A 14,479-nucleotide genomic window follows, 5' to 3' on the forward strand; every position below is an offset into this window, starting at 1 on the left:
GACGGGGTCTCACTCTTGCTCAGGCTGGTTTTTGAACTGCTGACCTCGAGCAATCCGCCCACCTCGGCCTCCCAGAGTGCTAGGAATACAGACGTGAGCTACTGTGCCCGGCCAGTGTTCTCTCAATTAGAAAATATTTCAAAAGAAATGTCTCTACCCTGATTCAATGACTTTCCCCATCAGAGTAAACTTATCACCACGGTGTCTGGAATCTTTTCTATCCACAAAACACTCTCTAGGTATAGCTAGAAACCAAATATTTAGTGTTTCATTTACATTCCTACAGACATTCATTAATCAAGCAAACTTCAGCAAGACATAGTAGAGAAATGGTGAGTTTATTGTACTTTTTTCCTTAGAACTCACAAGAAAAGAGGAAAAAAATTGGGAAGAAATTTGGATCTTTGGTGAAATTAGAAAATGTGTGATAACTTCAAACCATAAAGTATGGACCAAATCAACTGGGGATATTGAAATGGAAACATACTTTCCAGACCTAGAAAGAGAACACAGAAATCTCTGGACTTAACTATAGGGGTTTTAAGAGGGTCAAAAGATGAGCTGTTGCTTGAAACAATGAAGATTAAGGGTGTGAGCAGGCTGTGAGAGAGTTGGTGGGTGATATGTGTGGGGCCAGGTTCCGTATTGCAGAGTGGCAGATGGGAACAGAGTAGGGAAGAGTATGTGTGCTTCTGCCATTCCTATGACCTCGTCTCCTGGCCTGGAGAAACCACTGAAGGTGAGGTGGAGTTGAAGAGTGAGAAGCAACCTGCTTTGTAGCCACTGACCAGAGTTCTCTAAGTAGAGGATAAACACACATTAAATCGCTGAACAAAAGGCCTATGACTATAGGATTCACTGAGAGTTTCACCAACCTCTCACCTGGGCCAGCTGCTTACTTTTGTTGGGGGAGGACATCATCAGAGGCTGAGCAATGGGGGGTTACTAGGGCTAAAGGCACCGCTGATTTAGTGAGAGTGAGTTCTTGGTCATCTTATCAGATGTGAAGCTGCCTGCTGTTTTCTTCCCCTTTCATTCTCCTCCACTTTAACACACACATACACACACAAACACACACACACACACACACACACACACACACACACAGCTGTCTTCATTCTCGAGAATTACCAATGCACCTAACAACAAAGAAATAGATGAGAAACATAGCTCAGGAAAAACTATTCAGAGAGAAGTATAGAAAAAAAAGCAATAGGGGCATCTGCAAACCTTGACTTCTACCAACACAGAGAATAAAACGCAAGGGCAATATTCACAGTGCTGCAGATACACAATAAACCTGGAATGAATAAATACACAAATAAGGGATAATAAGTTATATGAAGAGCAGTTTTTTCTGGTCTGACATTTTAGCGTTGACCTTTTCTTTCCATGAGAAGAATGCATAAGCTTCACACAAAATTGTACAAAGAAACACACACACATACACATGGGTGGATGTATATGTACAGCTATAACAAGAAAATAAGAAAACATACTGAGGAAATATTTACTAATGTTCATCAGCAGAAATGAACTAAAAACACCCTCCCTAAGTGAAATTCAGTATTAATTTAAAAAATTGTTATTAATTTTCCTGTTGATTTGGTATATATATATGGTTAAAACTTTTGCCTGCCCAGTTCCTTTTCCTAAAGGACAAAACTATATATCCATATTTTATATAAAACAATAAGGAAAACTAGACAATTATAAGGACCTAAAATCATAATAAAAAATTTAGTTGTTAGTTCCTCAATTTCTTGAACTCTGGAAGCTATTTGGAAGCTGTGATTATGAACAAAAAGATTTCTTCAACAGTTTTTGGAATCTAGCACATGATTTCAAGTCATTAGCTCTTTGGTCCTTGAAGGGTCCAAAGGAGTTTTGGGGGATTTATTGAGAAACTGCAATTGGAATGTATATAAGTTTTGACATGAAACAAGGGCTTATTGTTAGTTTGTTTGATAAACATCATAAGTAGAGGTAGCACATGGAAAGTAGATACCAAGGGATGTTTAGATTAAGAATTTTAAGTACAGATTGAATTCTTTCCAGTTTGCTTGTTTGAAAAGGCAACAAAGGGAAAAAAATGTCTTCCAAGGATAAGATTAACCCCAGAGTTTTGTTAATACTGTTATCCTTCCAATATTCCCCACGGATTAAACACGACGACAACACAGACGTCTGATGCTGAAAAGCGAGGGGTTGCCAAAGGTCCCCCCTGTGACAGGCAGGTCAGAGAGGCAAAGCTAGCACCCGAGCATCTCTGCAAATAAGCGAGTTCAGATCACTGACCAGCATTTCTGCTACCAGAGTGTGCACTTGTTTAAAACTATAGATAATCTGACAGCTGAGACTGGCAGAGGTTCAGGGTGGCATCACAGAGAAACTCATTAAACACTAAAGCAACCGCCTCATGTCCCCTGAGCTTCTCAGCAGGCTTTAATCGCAGGAACTCTGGAAGCTATTTGGAAGCTGAGACTCTGAAGAAATAGACATAACTTCAACATTTTTTGGTTACGAGCGCATGATTTAGCTTGGCTATATTGCTCCTCTGGCCACATACATCCACCAGCTATCTCCACAGAAGTCACAAATCTCAACAGCCTGACTGCACTTCTTTATATTGCCATAAACATTTCACCACCAAAGCTCAAAACCACCATTCCATGTCAGTGAGCATTTCTGGTTTTGCTAGATTAAAAAGATGTCATTAAGTGTTACGTGTTTAAAAAACTCTAACATTTTTCTGAGCCTAAATGTGTTAGCCCTGTTTGTTCACTAATTACCTCTCGACATAGATGTTCTTTCCTGTCCCAAGGGCATAGAGGCTGCACAGTATGTGGTAGCACGAAATCTGCACATCGCTCACTGAAACAAAGAAGAGACGTCATTGCTGCACATCAATCCCACAGAAAGGATCGATGAACAGAAAAAAACACACGGGCATCAGTCAAGAGCAAAATAAAAAATCTTTCTTAACTAGTGACAGAGGCGATGGCTTGTTATCGAATGGGGAGAGAAAACACAGAGACACAAACATCCTCCATCCAGCCATCCTGGTTTCTTTGTGGGGCTTATGACGAAGAGCACATTGCTTCACAGGCAAAGGAATCACTTGACCAATGGGTCCTTCCATAATGGATTTTTTTTTTCCCAAGAGAAGGAGACATTTTAGTTAACTTTTATCCAGTGCAGTATTTCCTTCCTTAGGAAGGAAGCATGCAGAAAACCTGAAGCTTGAATAAACTTTTTGAATGAACCTCATTTCTTAAAAGGATATGTCCAACAGCCACATCTTCTTTAGAGATAGAGCAAAATTCCTCATGTCTGCCTATTTTTCTAAAGGCAATTTAACTGTATCATGATTTTATCATGTTTCCTAGGGGAAGGGCATATTTTGCTTAGGAACTTGTAAAGTTTAATCTGCAGGCTACATGTCCCGAGCCATGTCTGGAGCTCATACCAAGGCTGGGACTATTTTAACACAATCAGAACTAATTTCATGTTTTAGTTTTCAACCAAGGAGCTGCATTGTTTTCATGACACAAAATAATGAGTTTGGATATTACCCCAATCTCTATGCAAAAGAAATAACTCATTTTCAGTTGTTCAAAGATACGGAAGACACAGCCTCAGCTGTCAACAACCAGTTAAATTAAATCATGTGCCAACTTTTAAAGCTTAAAACTGAAGCTTGGTGGCAAATCTGTGCACTGAGGGGTTGGACTTGGTGCTCAATGCAAACTAAAATAAAACTGACCTACCCTGGTCTTGTTCTGAACACTCAGGTAATGAAACATTAGCGTCTTTCCTTTGCTCCTAATATCCAATAAATAAATTAAGGCTTCTAACCAAGAAAAATGATACCTGAAAAACCTTGGGAGCATACCTGTACCTCCCACTGTATTGCTCAGATAATCTTTTCAAATTAAGTGAGAGCACACTAGCTGAGAGCTAGACTAGTGGGTGGGAAATTATGGGTCCAGAATAAAAGTGGGAAAAAATTAAATATTATATACTCAAATTAAGGAATTTATTCCCCCTCTTAGAGCCTATCATATCATTTTTTCTTTAAGAAGAAAAGAGTATGGAATAATTCTCTTTCTACTCTGTGCTCAAGGTCAGCATAAGGGTATGGGTCCCACACCTCTATCCGTGGCCATGTGCCTATAAATCCATGACAAACAGCAGCGTGACTCACAGAGCAGATCCACCCCAAACTGATGCTGAGCGACATGCTCAAAGATGGATGTCAGGATGGGGAGTAGGGCCACCGTGGTGTAGTTAATATTCTGTGAAACGCCTTTAATCTGCGTCCGGGAATGGGTGAACTTCCCAAGCTTCAGGTTTTCTGAAGTCTTCTCTAAGTCTTCTGCAGCATTTTCAAAGAATGCTCGCAACCCAGCCTTCACCAGCTCTGAGCCCGACTTCATGACGGTCCTGCAGGCAAACAAAAACCAGGAGCGTCATCTGAACTTTTTGTGGCCAACCCCATTCTTGAGACTGGTGGCTTGCAGTGCAACCTGGGCAGACATCTGACACTCTAGTCATCCGCCCACACCATGTCAGGAGAAATGGAGAGGACAGTTAACATCCAGGAAGAAACCCAGATTACATCATCTCACAGAGGGTGGTGACTGGACAGTGTACTCGGTTTGAGAGAATTATCACTCAGCTCTTCAGGAAATGCAGGGAACAATTTAGAATGAAACTGATATTGGTGACCTACTGCCTATAGAAAGCTGTAGCTGGCTAGTTCTTGGTAAATAGCTAATTAAGAGGATGGGGAGGTGAGCTTTTCTTGCAGCTCACTGTAGGTTAAGCAATATTTATAAGACTAGCTAGAAACATGAACCATTCTGATGTAGGATCTCTTATATAGAGAGAGAAAGAGCAAGAAACCACGTCAGCTACAGCTTAGCTTTCTGTTAGTTTGCAGGAATGTCCTAGGTTGGACAAGGGGAGAGAAACGGGACAGCTAACCCTTTTAAAACAGCTTAAAAAAATGTATCTATAACAGCTTAATAGACCACTGGAAAAACAACACCGAAATGTGCCCTGTGGGAATGGAGATTAGCTATGGGCATTTGAGGCTTTCCCTCAAAACTATCTTATAAAACTTAAGAATTGGAACAAAACTGATATGTCATCTATAATTTTCCATATTTCTGTATCTTATTCAGAATCTCATGACAGCTTTGCTTTCGAAGGACAGACACTTTTTATCTACAGCATGTTCCTGATAATCAGCCAACCCATGAGGACAATAAAAACAAGGAAATACAAGTTAGTGAGGCTCGATGCTACCCTGTAGGTATTTACTTCTTAACCTCCCAAGTCATAGGTTTTATCAGAAATGATTACTAAATAACTGACTGCATTTTTTAAACAACTAGGCTCTCTCCCAAGGCTTTCTACATGTTTCTTGGCGTAAAGATTCCTTGTCCCAATTGCAAGTGATTTCCGTAGCCTGGGATGCCTGAGTCTGACTCTGCAAACTTTGTGCTATCCTAATATCTCCACAACACATCTCTCTCAAAAACCCTAAAATTCCTTTTAGTGGTCTTTAACCTCTTCTTTTTGTAAACATTGTCCATTCACCATAGATTTTTATCTTTGAGCCACTCTTTTAGGTTGGTGCCTTTCTTTTGCATTGGGTCTTCGGAGGTGTGTCTTCCTCCCAACTTTGACAAGGGGCCTCCTTAATGAAAGTGTTAAAAAAAAAAGCTCCCTGTCAGTTTTTACTATAATACATCTCTCTTTTTAAAATCTCATCATTTATGCTACTGTTACTGGAATTTAAGCCTTATTTTTAAGACTTCCTCCCAGAGCCCCAGGCCATGAGCTCAAAACCTGTCTTTTTCTCTGATCCTTTTGCAACCAGATCTCCCTGCATTTACTGCAATGGCCACTTTGAATTCAGTGTGCTGTCATTCATCTCTCCTAGGGTGCCTGTGGTCTCACCACCCATCTGGCAGCTCTTCCGTTTTTGTGGAGAATTAGGTACAAAGTGGCACTCTGCCACAGTATATACTCTAGTTTCTGAAAGATGAACTTCTCAGTAAGAGGAGACGAGAACTGATCAAATGCTGATCCCTGAGTGTTCAGTCTGTCATGACAGCAGCTCCGCATCACATGGACTGAGAAACAGAGTGCTAACTTCTAGGGTCAGACTCACCCTCGCCCCATCTCGTCTTCTCTTCAGAACAGTAATTAGTGAGATGAGAGGGTCAGAGAGGGAGCCAGGAGAAACTGCTGGAAAAAATTGGGCAGACTTACCTCGTGTCAAGTGTCTGAGCTAAGATGTGAAGACAGCTCACCATTGTGGAAGAATCACTCCCTAGAATAAAAGATATCACCTGTGATGCCACCAACCACTTTGCCTGTCTTTTAAATGCAATCTTCTCCCCATGCACAAACCAGAGCCCGGCATAATTAACCACCAACACACAAAGCCCCAGGCCCAGGCCCAGGGACACTGCATTAGTCTCTGGCCTGACACAGCCTGGGCTTCACGGTAGATGTCAGAGGCAGAGCTTAAAACACTCATTGGTGTGGAAAATCTGTGTAGTTAAAGGGGTAGAGAGGTCATTTATCATGCTTCAGATCAATTTTTCTATGGCAAATTTAGGTGACACCATAGTCCCAAGGCTCAGGTTGTCTGAGGGAACCACAAATAAAGGCAAAATGCAAGTTCAGTTTAATTACAGGGAGGAGTGCAGACTTTACCAACACTTCTCTCCACTTACCAAAGAGGGAAATCCTGTGTCTAACAAGAGCAGCAAGTTTGCAGAACAGGCTGAAGCAGAAGAGAATGCAATTCAGAAAGTCACAGAGATTCAGGGACTAATGATTTGTACCCCTGCCCTGTCCCCCATGCTGTAAAACAGAGAACACAGATTGGCACTCCAGGAAGATGCACTATGTTCCTTTCACAGAACCCTCTGGACCACGCTCAGAAGAATGCGTGGATCACACTGTCCCGGTGGAGAGCCATGAAAACACCTTGCAGGCAGCATCACCCTTACTGACAACGACCCCTCTGCAACTATTTGCAACTACTGCAGTATTTTTCACTGACCCGGTGCAAACTTTCCTTGCTATGGAGTACCATGTGTTGAAGCGTTCACATGTATGACATTCAGGAATAAATGAAGATTCTGAAAGGAAGCATTTTTTTCATTGTTGGAATGGATTGCAAACCATATTCTAGCCTTCATCTGGGGATGTGAGGCTTTAGTTGCCACATGGGCAAGAAGTTGGGATTAGAAAATGTTAATGGTTCAGGTACGACGAGAGAGTGTGTTAAACAAATAACATTTAATTCTGTCATTTCCCATCAGTCTCCAGGCCTGACTGGGCTGCTGTCCTAGCTGAATCCTTGGAAACCAGGAAAGCCCACGTGTGATGCTTTTGTGTTTTTTCATCCTTCTTCATGCTCTCACCCATATTTTCCACCGTGGAACCCCTGAAGGTTCATCTGTATCTCATCGTTTGATTTTCCACAGTGCCCATTGAGAGCCCCGTGCAGCTAGAAAGGAGCCCCATCCACATTCCTGAATGTGCTGCTGCGGAGTCCCCTGGGGCACGATGGCCATCGTGTGACCTGTGTTGTTGATGCTCTTGGGAAGAGTTTCCTCAGAACACTGGCATTATTTGACATTGGCATGGACAGAGAACTTTGCAATCCCTTCAGAAAGCAGAACAGAAAGAGGGAAAACAGAATAAAACCACCTGTGCAGGCCATGGGGTTCCCTGGTGAGACTGAGCTGAAGTCGTTCCCAGCCTCTCCCAGTGTCACAGGGCTCTTTGTCCCACTCAGGGCAGGAGATCCTTTACAGCAGTGGTCCCCAATCTTTTTGGCACCAGGGACTCATTTCATGGAAGACAATTTTTCCACAGACGAGGGTGAGGGTAGGAGGGGATGGTTTGGGGATGATTCAAGCGCAAGACATTTATTATGAACTTTATTTCTGCTATTATTACATTGTAATATATAATGAATTATACAACTCAGCATAATGTAGAATCAGTGGGAGCCCTAAGCTTGTTTTCCTGCAACTTAGATGGCCCCAACTTGGTTATGGGAGACAGTGACACCCGAAGTGTGTTGCTTATGTCCAGTCTACTCCGTAATCTCATTTTGGTTGCTGTCACTAGAGAAAACCCTACTTCACAAAGATAGGATATTGGAAATGGAAGCAGGTTTTTCAGCACTTTTGTGGCAATCTCAGGATATTCTGCCTTGACTTTAACCCAAAATATATGGAGATTTGAAGTTGTCTCAAACATACTTTTAAGGCCAATATTACTTGTGATCTCAAGCAGTTGATCATGAGCAAAAAGTTGATCCACCTGGCTTATTCACAAATGGGTGGTGGATCCATTCCTTCCCAGTTCAGGGGGGTCTTTTGTGGTTGGCAAGTAATGATCGATTTCTCCTGAAAACTGAGATAGGTGATCATGCACCAGCTGGGAGAGAGAAGGCCCTGGCTCAGTCTCTTTCTATCTCTGCTAATATTCAAAACATGTTAAAAATCCCAATGTTCACTTGTCGCCCCCATAATTCCAGTTTGGCTTTAAATGCAGCCACTTTATTTGTCGACTTGAACACAGTTGTCATTCTCCCCCGAAGTGACAGATTGAATTTGTTGAGCAGGTTGAATATGTCACCCAAGTAAGCAAGTTTTGCTACCCATTCTCTGTCACTGAAATGTGCTGTCAGTGGTGACTGTTTTTCTAAAAAAAAAAAAAAATCTCTGGAGTGGTTCTTGTAACTCAAAAACTCTGGCCAGGGATCTACCTTTAGAAAGCCATCTCACTTCTGTGAATAAGAGAAGACGTATGTGCTCTGTGTCTATCTCCCTGCGGAGCTGTGCAAACAGATGTGAGTTAAGGGCATGCACTTTAATGTGGTTGATAATTTTAATCATATCCTACAAAATGTTGTTTAGTTCAGGTGACATTTAATGGGTACTCACCATTTCTATATGGATGTCACAGTGCATAGACTCACATTCAGAAGCAACCTCTTTGACCCAAGTAGCGAAACCAGAAAGCTGTCCAGTCATGGCAGCCGCTCCCATCCATGCATATACCAACACAAAATGACCAATTCAGTTTTCCTGATATGTAATCAAAGACTTGAATAGTTCTGCAGCTATGGTGTCTGTTGCTTGGCAAAAAAAAAGTGCACATAACATGTCCTCAAGGACATCCTCCTGAAGAATATATTGCACAAAAACAAGCATTGTTGCCTTGTTGTCAACATTGGTCATCAACCTGGATTGGATGTCACAGTGACTCAATTATCCTAACAATTGTGCCTCAATATCCTCTGCTATTTCATCAATTCATCTAGTTATGGTGCTAGCTGAAAGAGGAACACACGCCACTTTTTGAGCTGCAGCCTCTCTTACAAGTTCATGGCAAATGTCCTTAGCAGCAGGCAGGATCAACTCTTCACCAATAGTAAAGGGTTTCTTAGCTTTAGCAATGTGGTTAGCCACGAAGAATGATGCTCTTGGTGCAGACACATTTGATGAAACAGTGGCCTTCAATAATTGCTTCTGTTCTTCATGTTCATGTTTTTTTTTCTTTTGAGAAACTCCAAAGGCTTATCTTTTAATGCAGGGTGCTCAGTCTCCATGTGTCTCGAAAACAGTTTTGAAGGTTTCATGGCTTCATTGGATAGCTGGTCACCACATGTTATACAAAAGCGGGCTTGGAGAGTGTGATTCACCTGTTGCATGAACCCATAATCTAAGTAGGACTCCTGGTATTTTCTTTTAAATGCAGCTTTCATTTTGTTGGCAGTTGTAGTGTCTTCTACTGTGTCATCATTGGGTCCTTTCCCCCTTTTCAAAGAAGCCGTCTAGCGATGTTTATCTTTTACTCATTTTTGCTAGGATTAGCTTGTAGACTTACCAAAACTGACTGGGACAAGCGTGCAGTGTGGGAAAGAGGCATGGATGGAAGGAAGTGGTGAATAAAATAATGGGCAGGCCACATGTGGACTAAAATAAGTGTCGGATTCTGACTTAAGCCTGCCATGAGATGCAGCTGTACAATTAAAGTATATCAACTCACTTGCCACTATAAAACGTGCCACCAGATGCAACTTAATTGTCACTTGTTACTCACTGATAGGGTTTTGATGTGAAGTCTGCAAATAATTAATTCATTATGGTTTCTGTGCGGTCAAACCTCCCTGCTAATGGTAATCTGTATTTGCAGCCGCTCCCCAGCGCTAGCATCACTGCGTTGGCTCTGCCTCAGGTCATCAGGCATGAGATTCTCAGAAGGAGCCACAATCTAGACCCCTCACATGCACAGTGAACAGTAGGATTTGCACTCCTGTGAGAATCTAACGCAGCCACTGATCTGACAAGGAGGCAGAGCTTAGGCAGTGATGTGAGCAATGGGGAACAGCTGTAAATACAGATGAAGCTTTGCTTGCTTGCCTGCTACTCACCTCCTGCTGTGTGGCCTGGTTCCTAACAGCCACGGATGGGTACCGGTTTGCGGTTGTGGCCTGGGGGTTTGGGACTGCAGCTGTACAGGGCAACTCAAATGGAGAAGGAAAATATCCTGAGTGTTGGAGGGGATGGAAACTTGCTCGCCTTTAAATGGTTTTCAATGCACGCCCTGGGTCTTTCTGGGTTGTCTACTAGAAAATCACAACCAAAGTCTCCTGTGACTGGTTATTTGTTCTTGCAGTGGAAATAAGTTGGAATCCCCTGGCCTTAAGAGAATTCATAATAAGGGAATGGAAATTTGGCAGCCAGCTAGGGTGAAATTAAGTATCAATTGCTTCTTCTTTTTCTGTTCTCATGGTGTTTTTTTTTTTTCAGAGATGTGTATATGATGCAAACTCAGGGAGTTGGGGAGAGGGATAACCCCGGGGAACACGGGCCCTGTGGCTTTGCCTGCGATTACTTGGCCATCTTGGTGCAGCCTCTTAACTGCTCCGTGTGTTAGCTTTCTCATTACAAATGGAGAGTAATCAATCGTACGACTCTCTTAGTTTTTGGAATAAGGCCTGGATATACTCAGAAATTTCTGGCAAAAATGATTCTAAGTGGGCATACATTCTATATAGAAACAAAATAATATTCTTCTACCTAAAGGAGATGGCTGGATTGTTCGATCCTAATACTAACACGCTCTCCTCATTGTCAGAAGTGCTTTCTCAGGCATGGCAGGGCTAGGACCTGAAATTTCCAAAGGCTCCTGCTTGTCCCCTATGGAGCCCATGGTTTAAGTGAAAGCATTGTCCCTAGCCCAGAGTTATAAGGGGCCAGAGTCCCCGAGCACCTCTCTGCCATCTCAGAATGCAAAGGCAATATGTTAAAGGGCCCCCAGGCCCTTTAGTGTGGGAGTGCGGGACCCATGGGAGAGCAGCATCAGACAGAAGAGGGGGGCGACAGGGAAGGAGGCCAACGAGAGGAGCCTGGCGACATGAACACACCCAGTGCAAACACAAACCCCTTCTGGGGGAGGGCGGCAAACACACTGATGGATCTGAAAGCTATTTGCAAGGCTGATCAGCTCCGGGTTGTATTCCAGCTGCGACACATGGTGCCTGGTTGAACAAATGTTACATTTCCATGAATTGATAATCTAAGAAAAATAGATGAAGAAGACAGGCACATCTGCCCTCTGTTGGATTATCTGAATATCTCACTTTGCTTAATATTCTCCCAGTTTATAACAAACTACGCTGGTGCATCCTGAAAATGTTCAGGTGATCTCCATCAGTACCTGATTCACATGTTGATAGCATGAGGCTTTTCCTGACTTAAGTGAGAAAAGTGATCACAGTACAGAACATACAGCATTTGATGTGGATAGACGGGACATGTGGACTAAAATAAGTGTCAGATTCTGACTTAAGCCTGCCATGAGATGCAGCTGTACAATTAAAGTATATCAACTCACTTGCCACTATAAAACGTGCCACCAGATGCAACTTAATTGTCACTTGTTACTCACTGATAGGGTTTTGATGTGAAGTCTGCAAATAATTAATTTATTATGGTTTCTGTGCCTATCTTAAGACCCGGGTCACTTTGGGCACTGGGGTGAACCTGAGTGAACCTCAGTTTCTTCATCTGCAAAATGGAGATCAACAATACACAAGCAGTTCTTAGAATTTGAAACGATGCGACACTTTGCAATGATACCTCGACAAATGGGCAGTAACTCTTACGTATGAAAAATGGTGCTCACTGCTTAGCCATGCTGTTTAATAAGTTTTATCTGAATCCTAAAGTTGAATATCTTCTCAAAGATGGTGATATTTAATGCCTGGGCCCTTATTAAGTATAATGTATACTGTCCACTGTCAACAGATGCTAGGGAAAGAGTTGATAGCCTACTATCATTAAGGTCCTTAACTCTTTGCTATTTAGAAGTCTAAATCATTCCTTGTCCTTCATGACTCAAATACAGAGAGAACCCAAGGCACGGGGGAATCATCTCATAGCCTCATCAGGAAGCAGCCCCCTGTTCTCATGCCTGTTAATGTATCTGCACCTTACGCCTAGTGGCCTAGTGGAATGAGTAGGGAGAGTGGTGCTTTTGATGAAAAATATTTCCTTATTGGGAATTCAAATTGAATGATGCTGTTCTAGATTTTAAAATTTCAGATCATCCACAATAAGATCTGATTCTTTTAAAAAATTCTAAGTTTATTCTCAGTGCTGTGTGACTGCATTTCTCAAGCTTCATGATACTCTCCACCCTTTTCTAAATGCTGTTTCAGGATGGATGATGACTTGAGCATACAGATCTTTCTCAAGCCCTGCTGACACTCCCAAACAGTGCCCTTCTTTTACTTGCTAAAATAATGCAGATAGGTATGGATATTTCTTTCAAAACCTAGATGAAAACCACCCCCCCCCCCTGAGCTTCCAATCATCAGGCTCTGCTTCATTTCTCCAAAAGACTCACCATTTAGTCCCCAAGAACCTGGAGTTTTAAATAACTCACATCAGCACCACGACCTTCTCTTTCTCTTGCAGACTCACCTGGCCACCATTTCTTTCTCCTTATGGGAGGCATACCCGCTGCTGCTAAGGGGCTTCAGAGGGGACGACAGGAAGTAGAGGCGGTGATTGGTGAAGTATTGGTCAACCAGTGGGAGGAGGACCTGGAAAACCCAGCACAAATAAACTTCTGGCTAGCCAAAGCCCTTCCCTTAGTTCATTTTATAAAGTTTAGTTTCAGTGAGCAAAAAGCCTGTGAACACTGACCCTGGAATTTTCAGGAAATTCTACCCAGTTTCCATCACATTTTCTTCTTCCATGTTTCAAACCAGAGGCCTTGGGGATATGTGAAAGGAGAGGGCCATCAACTAAGGGCACAAAGAAATGTGTGTGCAGCCCTGGGTCAGCATTTGCAGGGCAACCCTGTAGGACACCTGCACTCAGAAGTGGCTTTTTGAGCATTGCATCTAACAAGTACACTTGGGGCATGGCCTAGAATCACCAGCCTCAGGTGTTCTGTCTCTGCTTCTCAGAGCAAGGCTACTCAAGGTCTTCTATGTCTTTATTTCTCTGAGTAGGGCTGCATGGAAGAGGCTGCTCACTGGCACCCACATTCATTTTCCCCTTCTTTTTAGCAATAGAACCCCCTGTGTTTTAGCTGGGTAGAGGGTCATCCAGCTAGAGAATGCATTACCCAGTCTCCCTTGCAGCTAGATGAAGCTATAATAAAATTACTAAGTTCTAGTCGCTGAGATAGAACTCTTACAAAGCAGTAGCTCCCCCTCCATCCAACCTTCCTGCTTCTTTTCCCCTTTCCCACAGAAGCAGTGCAGGTGAGCCTGCCTGAACCACCCTGACAGACCACAGCTCCGGAGATGGTGGAGCTGCAAGGGAGGAAGAACCTGGATCCCTGGGGGATGGTGTGGAGATGAGTAGGCTCAGACCACCCACCTGCCTCAGGACTGTCCCACACAAAGGAATATGCATGTATCTCATGGAAGCTATCAGAGTTTTAGATATCTCTAGTGGATCAGCTACCCTGTACCCTAAATAGTGGAGCTCCCAAGAAGACAGCACTTTGATTAAGTGCAGAAAGCCACTTACTTTGGCAAAGAATTTGATCTCCTGGTCATGGGGAGACTTTTCAGTTTTCCCACTGCTGACAATGGCTTCTACAAAGACACAGGTAATACAAAGTTGGCCAGAGTTAGAAAACAATCACAGCATTTTAGAGACAGAGCAGGCTTTTCTAAAGGCCATAAAAAGGCTATTCGATTTTACAAAATTTCTTATATTTTACCAAGTACTTTACAATTGTGCTGATTAGTTACTTCTTATGTCAAATTCGCTAAGCTCTTTCACTACCCATTTCTCTGCTTTAGCAATGAGAAAGCAGCTTCAGAGAGGTTGATTCGCCCATCTACAGTCACAGAGCAAAACAATGGGAAAGTTAAAATAGGATGTGTTGTATGAAAAAAATGACA

The 14,479-nt window shown here is 42.6% G+C and overlaps 1 protein-coding gene across 5 annotated transcripts in view; it reads right to left on the minus strand.

The window, feature by feature from the left end:
- The window catches only part of RYR3 (ryanodine receptor 3), a 505,145-nt gene that overhangs the window by 84,199 nt on the left and 406,467 nt on the right, over window positions 1-14,479 (minus strand). For all 5 annotated transcript variants that reach the window (XM_076004231.1, XM_076004228.1, XM_076004227.1 and 2 more), the window contains 6 exons: window positions 14,100-14,167; window positions 13,038-13,159; window positions 6,756-6,805; window positions 6,286-6,346; window positions 4,208-4,446; window positions 2,793-2,874 (listed from right to left, as the gene is read on the minus strand). In XM_076004231.1, coding sequence (XP_075860346.1) covers window positions 2,793-2,874; window positions 4,208-4,446; window positions 6,286-6,346; window positions 6,756-6,805; window positions 13,038-13,159; window positions 14,100-14,167 — 622 coding nt within the window. The remainder of the gene's footprint in view (window positions 1-2,792; window positions 2,875-4,207; window positions 4,447-6,285; window positions 6,347-6,755; window positions 6,806-13,037; window positions 13,160-14,099; window positions 14,168-14,479) is intronic.

This window comes from Microcebus murinus, chromosome 6, assembly GCF_040939455.1.
Source record: "Microcebus murinus isolate Inina chromosome 6, M.murinus_Inina_mat1.0, whole genome shotgun sequence".
In the NCBI taxonomy this organism is placed as follows: domain Eukaryota; kingdom Metazoa; phylum Chordata; class Mammalia; order Primates; family Cheirogaleidae; genus Microcebus; species Microcebus murinus.